The 16,327-nt window shown below is 36.9% G+C and overlaps 1 protein-coding gene across 11 annotated transcripts in view; it reads right to left on the bottom strand.

Moving 5' to 3' along the window:
* The window catches only part of LOC109084418 (unconventional myosin-IXAa), a 138,923-nt gene that overhangs the window by 42,388 nt on the left and 80,208 nt on the right, over nt 1-16,327 (bottom strand). For 6 of the 11 annotated variants that reach the window (XM_042728530.1, XM_042728532.1, XM_042728533.1 and 3 more), the window contains exons 3-9: nt 15,295-15,389; nt 15,157-15,219; nt 12,757-12,856; nt 9,501-9,557; nt 5,788-5,888; nt 3,655-3,781; nt 1,680-1,769 (exon numbers count right to left, since the gene is read on the bottom strand). In XM_042728530.1, the coding sequence (XP_042584464.1) occupies nt 1,680-1,769; nt 3,655-3,781; nt 5,788-5,888; nt 9,501-9,557; nt 12,757-12,856; nt 15,157-15,219; nt 15,295-15,389 (633 nt within the window). The remainder of the gene's footprint in view (nt 1-1,679; nt 1,770-3,654; nt 3,782-5,787; nt 5,889-9,500; nt 9,558-12,756; nt 12,857-15,156; nt 15,220-15,294; nt 15,390-16,327) is intronic. The other 5 variants (XM_042728531.1, XM_042728541.1, XM_042728540.1 and 2 more) reach the window with 3 other exon arrangements.

The raw sequence follows: 16,327 nt of genomic DNA, 5'->3' as shown, positions 1-16,327 counted from the left end.
ATATGACAGTGCGCCATATGTGATCCTTCTACATGAAAGTGTTGTATGCTCTGGGGTCCACGTCACACATAAAATCCCTAGGAGACTTTTTTGCTTTCAAATCAGCACTACTCAAAATGCAACCAACATTCGTGACCAATAAGGGTTATCTGCTCTTGTCTCACTACTGTGGTCATCGGTTTTTAGAGTAGGAGATGTTGTGATTCAGTAGGAGTCTTTTGTGATTTGGGCCTCAGTGAGATATACAAGTAAATCCATATTTTGGGGTAGCAAGGTCTATTCTGTGAAGCACCAGTAGACTGAATCAGACCCTTTTTTATTAGGAGATGTGTATCATTAAAGTGTTTTTAACCAAGTGAGAGCTGACAAAAAAAAAAAAAAAAAAAAAAAAGAGAGTGAACAGTTGATGAATCCTATTAGAATGTAGTTCAAATTCCCCCCAAAATGCCCCTTGCATATGTCTTATATTTATATCATATGATATAATGTTAAACAATATTACATGCACGCATGCTGTTTTTTTTTCCCTGAATTTCAATTTCATATTTAAAGTATCATTACAATATGTTTTCAATTAAAAACATATGTAATAGTAATTGTATGCTGCGCTGCATCTGAGCAAACATTCTGTGTAAATACATCTTGATGCCACCTCTGCAATGCCAAGATGGATTTTGTTGATATTCTGTGGTGCTATGATTTTAACTGATTATTAATATCCCTATAGTGTCTCAATAGTCTAACGGAATTTCCTGATTAAATGTAGGAAACTGGCATAAAAGATGATGTATACGGTTTGAAAAAATACCCGTATACGGTATAAATGCCACTGAGAATCTACAATATTCACAATGTTGGTTAATTTGATATTGCCAGTAAAGTCATCACGTATATCTCTTGAATATACAATAAATCAGCCAGCTCTAGTTGGAAAGGGAGAAAACTTTTATTTGTGGTTATATGAATGACTTGATTCTATACCTGCAAGGACTTTAGGGTGTAAATCTGTTAACGCATAGTTCAAGGAATTTATTAAGTCTACACAAATGGTGACTGTGATTTTAATAAAAGAGTTTAATAAAAGAGTTTGCCAGTCCATTATTTAAAGATGACAGGAGAACAGAGTCCTAATGCTGGATAAAAGCTCTGATAGAACCCCATAGCTGGTTCTAATTATGATGATGGAGCATGAAAAAGTCCTTGAGAAACACATCACTTCACTGTGAGATTCATTTGAGTGAAGGGATGAATTATAAAAATTAGAAATGTTAAAAATTAAAACTGAAGTAACTCTTTAGGAAGGCCCCAAAACAGAATGCAAGAAGACCTTTATATTTAGACACACTGACTGTGTCTACTTGAACATCATTCCATCTGGTTTATTCTGAAAAAGACATTAACATTCACCATAGCTAGGCTACTATTTATTATACCGCATTTAGTCATTTTAAATTATTCTAGTCATTTCATTATTGATTCTCGTGTGTGTCCTTAACAATAACACGCAACATGAATTGCTTAATGTAGGTCATGAGGCCACTAGAAGTAAAAAAGTCTCCTTCTAGCTCAAAAAACTGTTCAGCCTGACTGACTTTTAACAACCTTTTGTCTAACATTATCCAAAATGACTTCATCATGCATTTAAATGACAAAATTAAAAGACAATTTTTTTTTCTTACCTCAGCCAGTTTGTATGGAACTATCAGCTTCTCGCCCACTGTCACTGTTTTCCGTGTTGTCAGGGCCTCAAAGAGCATTTCCTCCTTGACCTATCACGATACAAGTCAGGTTTCTCATTTTTAACGTACAAAAGCACAATCAGACAGCTACTAGGACTTGTACAGTCTGCACTCATTCATACTATACTTAAAAATCTCTACCTTCTTCAGCAGTGAAACGTACAGATCACGCTACAGCTTTAAATCAAGATGTGTTTAGCTACATAGATAGACATGGAGAAAAACAATACTAGCACCAAGCTGCACTAATGGCCGTGAGAAAGATTTCTTTCCAGCTGTTGACTTTGGGCCTGCAATGTTGAATTGTCCTTTAAACATCCGGTAGCACTCTGGAAAATTGGCTTTTTAGGTCGCTTAAGACAGAGAGAGACTGCAATGCAATAACATGAAGTCATATTCATCCACTTCTACAGTATATTCTAACAATAATATAGTATAATAATATAGTAAATAAAAACAATACAGCTATAATAATATTAGCAAATAAATTACAGTATATTGCCCTGTATTGCCTGTTTCAAATCAAAGTCTGCACACATGGTGCCAAAGACAATGTGGACAAGAGACCTCAACACAGGCCAACGCTTCTTCATTAACACATTAAAGGACCTAAATGAACCCAGCAGTGAACTGTGAAAAATGTGTGTCTGGTCTATGCACACTGGGAGAGATGTCTACATCTAATGTACTAATTATATAAACTCTCTGGGCCTGATGTTGAGTCATTCAACTCTATAATTGTGAACAGATGTGTAAGGGCTCATCAAAGCTCTGGACTGGCCTCATCTGCATACAGTATATTCCAGTGTTTTCAAGGTTCAAGCAGACTTACACACACACACACACACACGCACGCACTTCCTTTTCTCTGCTATCTAAGGGCAAATGTAAAAACACTTGAGTGGTCGTTCTCTCTTTTCTTCAGAGAGATTCATGAAGGTGTATGTCTAAAGATAAAGGCCAGGTTTGCTTTGATCATGCTATTAGGCCACAAGAGGTCCTGGTGTAGCAAGGTATGTATATGCATTATGTATGTGTTGAGTTCAAGGGGTCTGGGCAATCACATCCTATTTCCTGCATAGCACAGGGCTCCAAGGCCTTCATTCAGGAACTCAATCTACTTCCTTGGGTAGGCCAGTTTGCTGACCAAATCCTGTGCAAAAGTAACCGAGCTGTCCTCTTCCAAATATCTTGAAATGTGTGTATGGTGAATAAACATAGTCTGAACATATAGAGCTTGAAACACTATATTCTAAATCTTCATTATTCAATAAAGATTGTATGTCCGAATTAATAGTATTCATAAAACAAGTGGTGAAAAGCACCCAGATGACCCACTACGTCAGCCTAGATTCAAAAGTGTGCATTTGATGGACACTTTACTATATTATGGCACCATAGGAGAGGCGCTGTGAATAGCTGTAAAGTGGCACAACTGATGTCACATGACAACATGGCAGGTTTGAGCCCATCCAGATGGTTTCACCGACCCTACACACATTTAAACTAGATAGAAAGTACTTTTTTAAATGGTTGCAAAGTAAGTTCTTCATTATATGTAGTTAATTAATAAATCATTTATCGAGTTTAATGCACTTACCAGTAGCGGTGGTTCTTGCGTAAAAAGCTCATTGGAGGTAAACATTATTATGTTATTTTTATGGGGAATATCAAATAAAAAGTTGTATGGACTACTTTAATGCTACTTCGGTTTCCTAATTGAATGCTCCTGCCCTCTGACACTATTACACTGAAAAGAGTGACCAGTACTGTTAATTCTTCAAAAGCCCTTTTGCATTCAACAAAAAGGACATGCAGGTTCAGAATAACATGACCTAAAGGAAATCACGTCAGTTCAAATGACAGTGCTTACAGTAGAGTTAACAATATGTTTTGTGATTCAATGATCCTGTACCTCAAGCAGCTCTGATACCACGGGCAGAACTTCAGGATTGCAGATGTCAATGGAGTCATCCCGGTATATCTTCTTCTTGTATCGGATGTTCCCTAAATGAAGGATAGCTGACAGCAGAGAGAAAATCCTGCAAGGGAAAAGAAAGCTGGTAATGTTTCTTACACAAACACATCAATTCACTTCAGAAGGCCTTTATTAACTCCTTGGTGCCGTGTGGAGACCTTTTTATGATGGCTGGACGCACTTTATTTTGTTTTAAAATCTTAAACCCCATTCGCTGCCATTATAAAGCTTGGATAAGCCAGGACATTTTGTAACATAACTCCGATTGTATTCGTCTGAAAGAAGAAAGTCATATACACCTAGGATGGCTTGTAATTTTCATTTTTGGGTGTACTATCCATTTAACGTTTTGACAGGATAAAAATAAATCATATTTTTGTATAATCCATACAGGTTGGAATAGAGAACTTTTTCTTCTTCTTTTTTTGAGTCATAAAAATTCCATGCAATGTTTTTGTGTACAGGTCCTTCTCAAAAAATTAGCATATTGTGAAAAAGTTCATTATTTTCCATAATGTAATGATAAAAATTAAACTTTCATATATTTTAGGTTCATTGCACACCAACTGAAATATTTCAGGTCTTTTATTGTTTTAATACTGATGATTTTGGCATACAGCTCATGAAAACCCAAAATTCCTATCTCAAAAATTAGCATATTTCATCCGACCAATAAAAGAAAAGTGTTTTTAATACAAAAAAAGTCAACCTTCAAATAATTATGTTCAGTTATGCACTCAGTACTTGGTCAGGAATCCTTTTGCAGAAATGACTGCTTCAATGCGGCGTGACATGGAGGCAATCAGCCTGTGGCACTGCTGAGGTGTTATGGAGGCCCAGGATTCTTCGATAGCGGCCTTAAGCTCATCCAGAGTGTTGGGTTTTGCGTCTCTCAACTTTCTCTTCACAATATCCCACAGATTCTCTATGGGGTTCAGGTCAGGAGAGTTGGCAGGCCAATTGAGCACAGTAATACCATGGTCAGTAAACCATTTACCAGTGGTTTTGGCACTGTGAGCAGGTGCCAGGTCATGCTGAAAAACGAAATCTTCATCTCCATAAAGCTTTTCAGCAGATGGAAGCATGAAGTGCTCCAAAATCTCTTGATAGCTAGCTGCATTGACCCTGCCCTTGATAAAACACAGTGGACCAACACCAGCAGCTGACATGGCACCCCAGACCATCACTGACTGTGGGTACTTGACACTGGACTTCAGGCATTTTGGCATTTCCTTCTCCCCAGTCTTCCTCCAGACTCTGGCACCTTGATTTCAGAATGACATGCAAAATTTGCTTTCATCCGAAAAAAGTACTTTGGACCACTGAGCAACAGTCCAGTGCTGCTTCTCTGTAGCCCAGGTCAGGCGCTTCTGCCGCTGTTTCTGGTTCAAAAGCACACGCCTGTGCACGGTGGCTCTGGATGTTTCTACTCCAGACTCAGTCCACTGCTTCCGCAGGTCCCCCAAGGTCTGGAATCGGTCCTTCTCCACAATCTTCCTCAGGGTCCGGTCACCTCTTCTCGTTGTGCAGCGTTTTTTGCCACACTTTTTCCTTCCCACAGACTTCCCACTGAGGTGCCTTGATACAGCACTCTGGGAACAGCCTATTCGTTCAGAAATTTCTTTCTGTGTCTTACCCTCTCGCTTGAGGGTGTCAATGATGGCCTTCTGGACAGCAGTCAGGTCGGCAGTCTTACCCATGATTGCGGTTTTGAGTAATGAACCAGGCTGGGAGTTTTTAAAGTCTCAGGAATCTTTTGCAGGTGTTTATAGTTAATTAGTTGATTCAGATGATTAGGTTAATAGCTCGTTTAGAGAACCTTTTCATGATATGATAATTTTTTGAGATAGGAATTTTGGTTTTCATGAGCTGTATGCCAAAATCATCAGTATTAAAACAATAAAAGACCTGAAATATTTCAGTTGGTGTGCAATGAATCTAAAATATATGAAAGTTTAATTTTTATCATTACATTATGGAAAATAATGAACTTTTTCACAATATGCTAATTTTTTGAGAAGGACCTGTATGTGCATGAGGGCCGGGGGCCAGTGTTTTGGACAAACTCACTGTTTACGCGTGGCAGGAAGGAAGCCCACCATCTCCATAGCCAGTTGCAAGCGCTCAAAGTCATGTTTAAGATCCTCCCCTTCAACTGTGAAGCAATCCTGCTGGTTTCAATGAGAAAAGAAAGGTTACCAGCATTTCAAACAGTTAAAAACCAGTTCACACCACAGTCACAGTCTGGGGTTTCCTCATGGTGGTTTGCTATGCAATCGTATAATTTAATTACCTCTAGTATCTCTTCAAAATACTTATAAACATGATGATGTTCCAGCAATGTACAGCACATTAACATATAATAAGCTTATAGAGTGTTGCGTTTTAGCTGCTTGTATGCATCCAAACACAAATGTGTAGAGTGGGGGGGCTTATGTTCTGCCAAAGCTTCAGAGAGAAACTGTCAGGGTTTGGTTGATTGACTTGGAGCACCGTGTCATTATGAAGTTCGGTCAAAAAAACAAGAGCCACCACATTTTTTTGGTTGAAAATTAGGGCCCTGGTGAATTTTAGCATAATGCATGTTCTGCCCATGCAGTGGAAAATTCAGAGTGATTTCCTTTTACACACACGCTGGAAATCTGGCACACCAGCGAAGGCAATACGAAAAGTAGCAATTTATGACTTGATTCATTCCATCAAATGGAACAAGAAAAGCATGTTCAGTGAAGCTGTGTATGTGCACCATCCCACAAAGTAAATCTGGATGAATTGATTTATACTTTCAGAAATCACAGCATGAAAGTTATTTCCCATCTGCAAGATCTGTGGCTCTCAATGTAGTTTTAAAAACATACACAATATGTTGTGACCATAACTATACTGGCCAAGATAATGCATTCGCCTCATTAAGCCAAATCTGGAAGCAGTTAATAACAGGACATATTTTATCCAATATTGTCTTTGATCTCTGATTTCTTAATTTTGCTTGTAAAATTCTTTATTGGTGCTAGAATGCATTGAAAAAGACATTGGTCCGATTAGGCCCATACTGATAATGACAGATTTTTTTATTTTTTTATTATTTTAACCCAAAAGTACTATAATTAATTTGTATTTGATTCAATTTACAAATAATTTTTTGTCTGTAAAACTGTAAACTGGCACTTTATTTATTAATTTTTTTTAATGTTAGCCATCATTTATATTGCTAGCTGTCATTACAAGGGCTGTGAGCACTTCTAACTGCTCTTTCACTATAGTTGTACAAAGTGTTGAGAAGATGTATATTGTATAGAAAAAGCATATTGTATGCAAAAAACATTTGCGCCGTGCCTGGCATCGCATTGCGCCAGGTGTATGATAGGGCCCTTAGTGTGAATGGTGGTTTTTCTAAAAAAATACTGATTTATACAGTATTGATTTACAATATCGGTAACCATTTTTATATTGCTGTATCTCTAGTTAATAATTTAAAGGGCTGTCAGCACTTCTAACTGATCTTTCACTATAGTGGTGCAAAGTGTTGTGAAGGGGATGTGGAAGCAAAACTTGTGCCATCTACAGAGGTCGGCTCCAGCTGGCAGAGCAACTGCTTCCTACGCATAACAACACAGTCAAATTTACTCACACATCCTCCCCTTAATGAGACAGTGTCTCCTTCATCGCCTCGCTTCATTACTGATGCCAAAATTATAGCATACCAGAGCAGTGGAAAGGCAAACACTGCTGAAACTCTATAAGCTTTATGGTTTGAACGCAGTCCTGCTGATTTGTTTTTTCTCATTCACATTTTCAGGGCAGGAAATGTAAAAAAACAAACAAACAGTTAAACATTGTAAAACTTCTCAACCAAAACAGACCTGAGCAAACAGACATACATATTATGCTTTGGGTTTGAAGCAAAATGGCATGGATACACAGCAATAGTTCTGTACAGAAGCATCATGTTTCTTGTGTACTTTAACACATTATGAACACTTACCTTCTGATTGCTGTTTATTTAAACAATCATTCATGATAATGTACACTGTGAACTGAAAAACACGGCACAGGAAGTCCACAACTAGGCATAACCAGCAGGGGTCTCAAACTCAAATTACATTAAAAAAAAAATGAATAATAATAATATATATTATAAGTGTATATAAGTATAAGTGAATAAATTTAAGCTTAAGTCTAGCGAGTGTTTTTAGAATCATGAATTTGAACTATATACTGTACTGTACTGTGCCTGTCATTCTATTAAAATAAACATTTATGATCTTATTAATAACATGGTATGCCAATTGATGAATTTAGTTAATAACAATCAACTGCATTAAGATAATGTAAAGATTCATTATCATGGCAGACTAATAAAGAACTGAGAATTCATGACAAAAACTGTTTTCAGAATTATTAATATATTGTTTATGTTTTTCAGGTTTAGGGCCTCATGATTCCAAGGGCTAAAACACACAGCGATCAATTCATATGATATTTCTAATTAAAACTATTGTGTTTTTTTCAGAAAAGCAGTTATGCAGCACCTCAAAAAGAGTCACTTCAACAGCATAAATGTTTCTTATAACGAGCAATCTGTTGTTGAATATTAAGGGGCCATATCCAGGAGCCGACAGTTTGAGACCCCTGACAGAGAACATGAAGACACTGAACCAACAATTAGGAAATACAACAACCATATCAATAACACCAATCATGCCAACATACCCATGTTGATTTGGTCATTGGTTTGTTTGAGCTGTTTTCATGTAGAGTGTTAAAGTTGATCTCTGACCTCTTGAAATCAAGCTTAATCTAAAGTATGTGGCTTTGCTTGATTCCAAGTGCACTATTTTACAGCAGAAAACAATCAGATCTCCATCAGTAGTCTAGTCACGCCATCAAACAGGGAGCAGGAAATACACTATTAAAATGTTTGGTATTATTTCTATTTTTTAATAAATTACTATAGACAAAAGTTTTATTTCATCCTTCAAGTTTGTCAAAACAAAAGGAAAATCCACATTTATCCACTTGACTGTTTAATGGAAGTTTATGGGGCTTATATTTTATTTGTTATATTTACTTACAGTATATTTTTGTTAGAGCACTGAAATACAATCTTCATGCTTTTAAATGTATTACTTACTTATAACTATTATTAGCATTAATACTTAACTAATTTGATTTAACATTAAATGTTTTCCCAAATGAAATTTACTGGTATTTGTACTATGTGACTACTAAATTTTTGGTATTGTGACAACAGTATTATTTAGTAGTATTTAACCCATTAATTCTCAGCTAGTGAAGTCCGGGATTAGTTCTCCATGTCTTTAGTGTCTAAGATCTCAAGTATACATTTTTAGCACCCTCCCAATGCAAATAAAGCTTGTTTGTACTGTTGCTTATCAGTCTTACCCAACCAACTGTTGTGTTTACTTGCCAACATAGATCTGACCGAGATGCCCAGAGTTCAATCTATGTATAGAAGCAGAAGAATAGCATGACGGCAGATAAGGGAACACCTCAAAAACACAATGACCAAACAATATGCACAGCCTAAGAGAAAGCCAGTGAGATGCAGTGAGCACACTAATTACATCCCGAGCCATACACACACACACACACACACACACACACACACACACACACACACACACACACACACACACACACACACACACACACACAGAGGATGGGAGTGGTGTATTGTGTGAAGGAAAAGCTACGGAAAGTGATTTGTGGAGCCAGTGACTCTTCTCTGTACAGCAACGACACATTATTTCAATACTGACCGGTTCGTTTTCATAGTAATTTTCCCAGTGCAGCCTTTGAGGTTTCTTTGTCATCATCTGGAAGTAAGGTAGATGGGATTAGAGCGACATTCCACACAATGCCTGTTAAACACATGCCGTTTTTAAATGGGAGAACAAAAGCATTACAGAATATAGCAACATGCTCTTGGTTAGAAACACAAAAGGCTATGCTCGGAATGGGATGCTGTCACACTACTCATTATTTTCTTTAGTATGTACAGTATAATGTGCACAAAATTACACATGGAATACTCAGATGACCCACTACATTTGCTAAAAGGTGCATTATGAGTTATCCCATAATGCAATAGACTTAATCTCCAATTTCCAGTTTGATCATTCAATTTTAACTGCAAGTTAAATGTCTTTCTTAACTTATTATGTGACTGCAAATTAGAGTGTTTTTCAGTGCAGCATCCCATGGTTTGAAACATTATTGCTGCACAATACAAACTGTTTCAACTGTCTAAAGAAAAATGGGAATAAAAATTAATTCAGTAAATTCAAATAAATAGCATACTGAACAGTATGACCTAAATAGTATGCTAGTATTCCATTCCGACAAAGTGAAAGCACAAAATGACATATATACCAAATAGATTATGACAAAAGATGGCACACACTGAGATGACAGATCGTGAAATGGGTTATGTGTGAATTTTATATCCAGGAGAAATGAATGTTAACCTTTATAAGGGTTTATAAAATTAAGGAATTATTTAATTTATAAAGAATCTGGTAAAACTTTACAATAAGGCTGTATACAGTATGTTAACATTTATATTCTAATAGCTAATAAGAAAAACAATGATTATTAATCGTGGTTAATTTTATATGTATTCTATATAATTAATAAATGCTGTAAAACTTGTTGATTGTTTGTTGTATCTAATGCATTAATAACAAATTGAACCTTACTGTGAAACGTTAACGAAAACCTAACAACATTTAGTATTTGCTCTTGCCTAACAAGTTTCCAAAACGGTTTGACTGTTAGCAAAGCAAAACAACTGGCTAGATTAAATCTGCAAGCCACAGCCAAAACTTGGCTTGTATTTCTGTGAATGTTCTTTTTTTAAGTGAATTCTCCACATTTTTGAGGCTTTAAGACATTAGAGACGGAAGTTAAGAAAGAGCAACTATAAGGGTACTTTAAAAATGACAAGAATTCACACCTCTAAAGTTTCTTCCTTATTAAGTTTCTCAGCTCACTGGAGCCCTGGACTTTTGTATGTAATCCTAACTTGATATTTCTGTTTTTCCTGCTGAATATGTAACTGCACAGAGGAGTCTGTGTGTGCAGCCAGCACCAGATGGACACACTAGATCAAGGACAAAAAGAGGGACTCTTGGCTGGAGACAACAGAGATCCTCTGTATGTGAAACCCCAAGACCTCTGCTAGCGACTGTCAAACACTGGTCAAAATTATTGAGTAGGAATGGGTCATGATGACTGTCTAGTCAACCACTAGTGGTTTTGATATTTTTAGTGTGTGATGTGAAAGCTAGTCAATCAGACTGAAGCTTTGAGCTGTTTTGAGAAAGCTCTTCTAATTTTGTTCGCAATGGAAGATACACAAACACAGACATATTAGACAAAAACTGTTATTAACACATGCAGTGTTAATATTCCTGAGCATTTAAGGTTTCATAAGACAAAACAGTTACACACACAAAAAAAAAAAAGACCGGACGGCTGCACGCAACAGCTTTTCACACAGAAACAAAAGCATGAGGCAGGTGTGTGTTATGGAAATGAGGGGCATGTTAGGAGCACAGGGCTGCTTTCTGTGGGGGGATTGGGTTTTAAAGCGTCTCTGTGTGCGAGACCACGGGGCCAGCTGAAAGGAATGAACTGTGGAATCTGTTTCCTCCATTTTCCCCTCCTTCCTGTTTGTCCAGTGAGAGTGACTCCGGCCTCAGAGAGCAGCTGCCTGACACGCACTCATGACTGCACAAGGGCACACCACAAAAAAAAAAAAAAAAAAAAAAAAAAAAAAAACTGCTGCCATCCAATTTTGTCAACAAAGCTTTGTTGATTTTTAACAGCGGAGGCAGTACACCATGGACTAGGGCTTTCACAATATACAGGTACTTATGATGAAAAAAATGAAATATTGATATCTTATTAGCACTACACATACCATAAAAAAACAGCTATTACAGTCGCACAAAATCATGTCAGAGGACATTACATACTAAAGCGGGACACTCTAGCTGCACCTGAAAAAAGTTAGGTCACTGATTTGGTGAAAAAAGATGGAGCAGAAGACACCTCAGTATGCAGGAAGTGCTGATCAACAGTTATTTTGTATGTTTTTTGTGTATAGTTATGGTTAAAAACTCTCTCTGTCTACCTACACTCACATTTTCATATTTTGATTCATTAACCAAAAATAAAAACAGAAAATAAACCAATTTAAAGTTAAATCTGACTTATAGCATTATTTATTTATTTACAAAGATAGAAAAATACAAATCTATAGTTTTATCGATAAACAAAATCTATAATTGATCCCTAAAATCATAATTTACTCAAACCAAAGAAGCAATACAATATTTTATAGCAGAATGTCCAAACTGTAATTGAATAACTGTATTTATTGAATAAATGAATATCGAATAGTGCCTTTTTAAATATATACACTCCAGGTTACCATACACTTCAATTGTATGGGAATGAGCAGCATGAACATTTTTTTGCCTTTAAAAAAACATCCCAGGATATTCAGTCATATGTGGACTGCTCCATGTGTAAACGGTGGATCTCTCTAACCACCTTTCAAGATGTTGAGAAACATCAACGTGTCCTTTGTACTGTATAAATTATTTTCATGTAAATGCATGCGTCTTGATGCACCCGGGACAACGGACAACATAATAACTGTCTACTGTTGCAGCTAGTTCAGGCTTGAAGTGAAAACATTCAAGCAATTAGAAAATTTGGAAACGCCCACACAAAAATGTGCACAAAACATCTTCCATAAGCCTGACATCAACATGCAGTAACACACTGACATAGTAAGTGATGTAAGTGGTCATGAAATCAGAGACCCTCCCCTCAATAAAATTCGATCTCAAGTGGTCACAGGAGATGCATGTTAACGCCAGATGTGAATGGCAATGTGTCTCGGCTGACCACTTGTGATCGGATCATATGAGACGAATGTTAATACCAGTAGTAAATGGGGTCACTGATGGTGAGTATGGTGCATGCAGCAGTATCAGGCCGTACCTGATTGAGGTAATGGTATTCTTCAGGCTTTTTGAGGTGGAACAATGTCCTCTCCTCTTCACTCGCCCCTGCCAGCAGGTAGTAAAACACATGGTAATTCCTGGAAGAACAAACCAATGTACCATCAGGTGCAGTATGAACATATGTGCCTATAAATACATAAAGGGTTACAGTTTGGTCCAGATGGGAGCAGCTTGCATTATGTACTGACTACCACCTTAAAAAGGTCCTTAACCAGTCACAACAGATTTACAGGTTTATTTTTGCCTCAGAAAAATATAAAAGTTAATTTTAATTCAGAAACTGAAAACATGTTCATCAAAAAAGAAGTGCATTCTGTCATTGTATGTACTCTCAATAAAAAAAGGATCAAAAGCTGTCACTGTGGCAGAAACTATTCAAAAGATGAACTTTTAGATACTAATATATATACTTTAGGTACTGATATGCAGTGTTGGGGACAAACAAGCAAGCCCTGCCGAGCTCAAAAGTAACATATTGCATTACTCCCTAAAAAAGTAACCAATTACATTACTTTTTATTGAAAGTAATGCATTATGTTACTTTTGAGCTCGGCAGGGCTTGCTTGTTTGTTTTTAACATAAAAAACTTCTCCTTTTACAAATGTAAGAGCCCTTTACACAACAAAAGATAAATGAATAAGCCTCAGTAGAGGGTGCAGCTCAAACAAATTGCATGAAGAATATGACGCAGTAGAAGAAAGTTCAACACAAATGTGTCATTTTTGCTTAGTATAGTTGAATTGGATCATCGAAGGTCAGAAGCAAAGACATTGGTTAATAAAATGGGAATAAATACATAAATTATATTTTATATACATGAGACCTGTCAGTCAATACACGGGAAACAAAGTAACTGCTATTACTTATTTGAAAAACGAAAAATTTCCTTTAAAATTAATGCATTACTTTACTAGTTACTTAAAGTTATCTGACTACAAAACTCACGTTACTTGTAAAGCGTTACCATAGACTGTATAAAAACATGGGCGTAGTGTCCGTGACGTCACCCATTGTTTCCTAAAGAGCATTTTTGAAGCTCAAAGTGGGCGGAGCGGGCCGTCGCCATCTTGCCAGTGCGTCACCGCGCGTCACTCCCGGATCATCGAAAATGGGCAAAAATGCGGGAGTTGGTTGCTGAAGCCACTCCCAACTAGCTCGACGGCAGTGTCAGCAGCGGCAATCCACCTGTCACTCGTGGCCACACCCTTAATTATGCAGAACTTTAAGGCTTAATAAAATTTGAACGGAGGAGTTATAAAAAAATACACCCCCCTCACAGTTGTCATGAAGTGCAAAATTAGATATATAGACCAAAATAATTGTTTGTACCAGGCTGTAAACATGTTTTTTCTGCTGTAAAGTTGGGCATTTTAACATGGGGAGTCTATGGGATTGACTCCCTTTTGGAGTCAGCCTCTAGCGGCCAGTTGAAGAATTGCAGTTCTAGTCACTTCCTTGTTAGCTTCACGAGAGAGCGGGAGGTTGCCGCTTGAGCGTTCCCCCCAAAACTGCTAATATGTAACTTTAAGGTACCAATATGGACTTTTTAGGTACAAATGTGTACCTCTGAACAGCCCCAGTGATAGCTTTTGTACCTTTTTTTCTGAGACTGTTTGAATGGTAGTTTTATGGTAGTATTAGTGTATTTTAGTCTCTCTCTCTCTCTCTCTCTCTCTCTCTCTCTCTCTCTCTCTCTCTCTCTCTCTCTCTCTCTCTCTCTCTCTCTCTCTCTCTCTCTCTCTCTCTCTCTCTCTCTCTCTCTCTCTCTCTCTCTCTCTCTCTCTCTATATATATATATATATATATATATATATATATATATATAGATAGATAGATAGATAGATAGATAGATAGATATAAAATGTCATTTCATTGATCCAGCTGGTAAGGACAAAAACTGAGAATGACAAAGAGATAGCTTTACTGATTGTCACTTTATCATGTTTTGCATCATACGATGCTAAGCTGGTTTCAGTTTGAAAAAGCATGTCCCCGATACTCAAGTACAGTATGACTGCTGTGATTTACACCAAACTCCCAAAAACAAAGACATTATGGTCTGTTTCCTTCATAAGCCCTTATGCCATGAAACCAGTGGGACTACAGCCAGAAGATAAAGCTGAGATTCACACATATAAGCTGAAAAATTACTCTGACAACACTGAACACTGTGGAGAAATGATTCCCACATGTTCACTACTGGATTTATTTCCTCACGAGCTTCTACCAAATCTACACTCTCTCGAGTTTAAATAAACTGTTGTCTAGTCCAGTATAATAATGTCGATTTAATTACAAAATATTTAAATTCAGCAGCTGACTTCATTTCTCAACTGTTGAAATGAATATTCAACAGCATCAACAAATCATCTCATACCTTTCATTGTGTTCCTGATAGACGAGCCGGGACTTCTCCAGCAGGTATTTCTCCACATATGCCCTGGATAAGAACAAACACCAAATTAGACAGGGGTTCAAACACCTCTACAAGACTGCAGACTCATGCAGTTCTTACCCTCTAACTGTGCCACTTTCCTGATAGTTCACTTGGATGAACTTTCCAAAACGGCTGGAGTTGTTATTATGGGCTGTTTTAGCGTTGCCAAAAGCCTGTGAACACAAGAAAAACAAGCAGCATAAGAAAGGAGGCGCACTTAAAATGAAGGGAAAAAGAAATAAATAAATTCAATATATCAAAAAGAAATACATATGCTATGTCAAAGTGAGCTTCAGCTGAAAATTTAGTTGAATCTTATTTGCTTGCTAATTAACTTCGACTTAATTTTCAACAGAAACCCACTTTAAAATATGGCTGTCATTGAAAACCATTAAAAAAACTAACCCTGGCATATGCATGCTTTACAATTTAAATAACCCGCCTATAACATTCTTGTTTCATATTGCAGTAATAACAATTAGATTTAGACCCTTAAGTTGCCATAAAAATCATTTTAAAAATATTCATTGCAGGCTTTACAAGATGCTATTACAGAAAAACAAGGCAGGAAAAAAACATGTTTGACAAGCCAACAAACCCACTGTAGGTTTCCACTGAATGAAGCCCTAGCTTGACGCTTTGTCCACTCCCTTTGTCAGAATCCACATCAATAAATCCACAGAACCACTCGTGAAAAGAAATAACGTATCCGTTTACTCAGGTAGCATCAAAAAACATCAGCACAGGAATATTACATAAAATAACAACGATTAATTACCGACAAAAGAAAAAGAGAGAGGGAGAAAAGAAGCTCAAAAAGCTGTGTGGCTCTACTCTATGCTTGCCTGACTGTTCCACCAAGAAGCCTTCCTTTTTTTTTTTTTTTTTTTCGTCAGAGTATCCCAAGCAATTAAAGGTACATGCAATTAAAGATAAAAATGCGATTACAGTCCTCTATTTCCAAAGTATATCCAATGTCATATGCACTCTTAAATTATCCATACACATTTTAGAAAATGACACAATTAACTCCTTCCATTACTGTAAATATTAACTGCATAAACCTGTAAATACTGTAAATATTACCTTCAATTTCCTCCACAAAAAATGA

The sequence above is a fragment of the Cyprinus carpio genome, chromosome B7 (assembly GCF_018340385.1).
Source record: "Cyprinus carpio isolate SPL01 chromosome B7, ASM1834038v1, whole genome shotgun sequence".
Lineage (NCBI taxonomy): Eukaryota > Metazoa > Chordata > Actinopteri > Cypriniformes > Cyprinidae > Cyprinus > Cyprinus carpio.
This window is presented reverse-complemented; position numbering and strand designations above follow the sequence as displayed.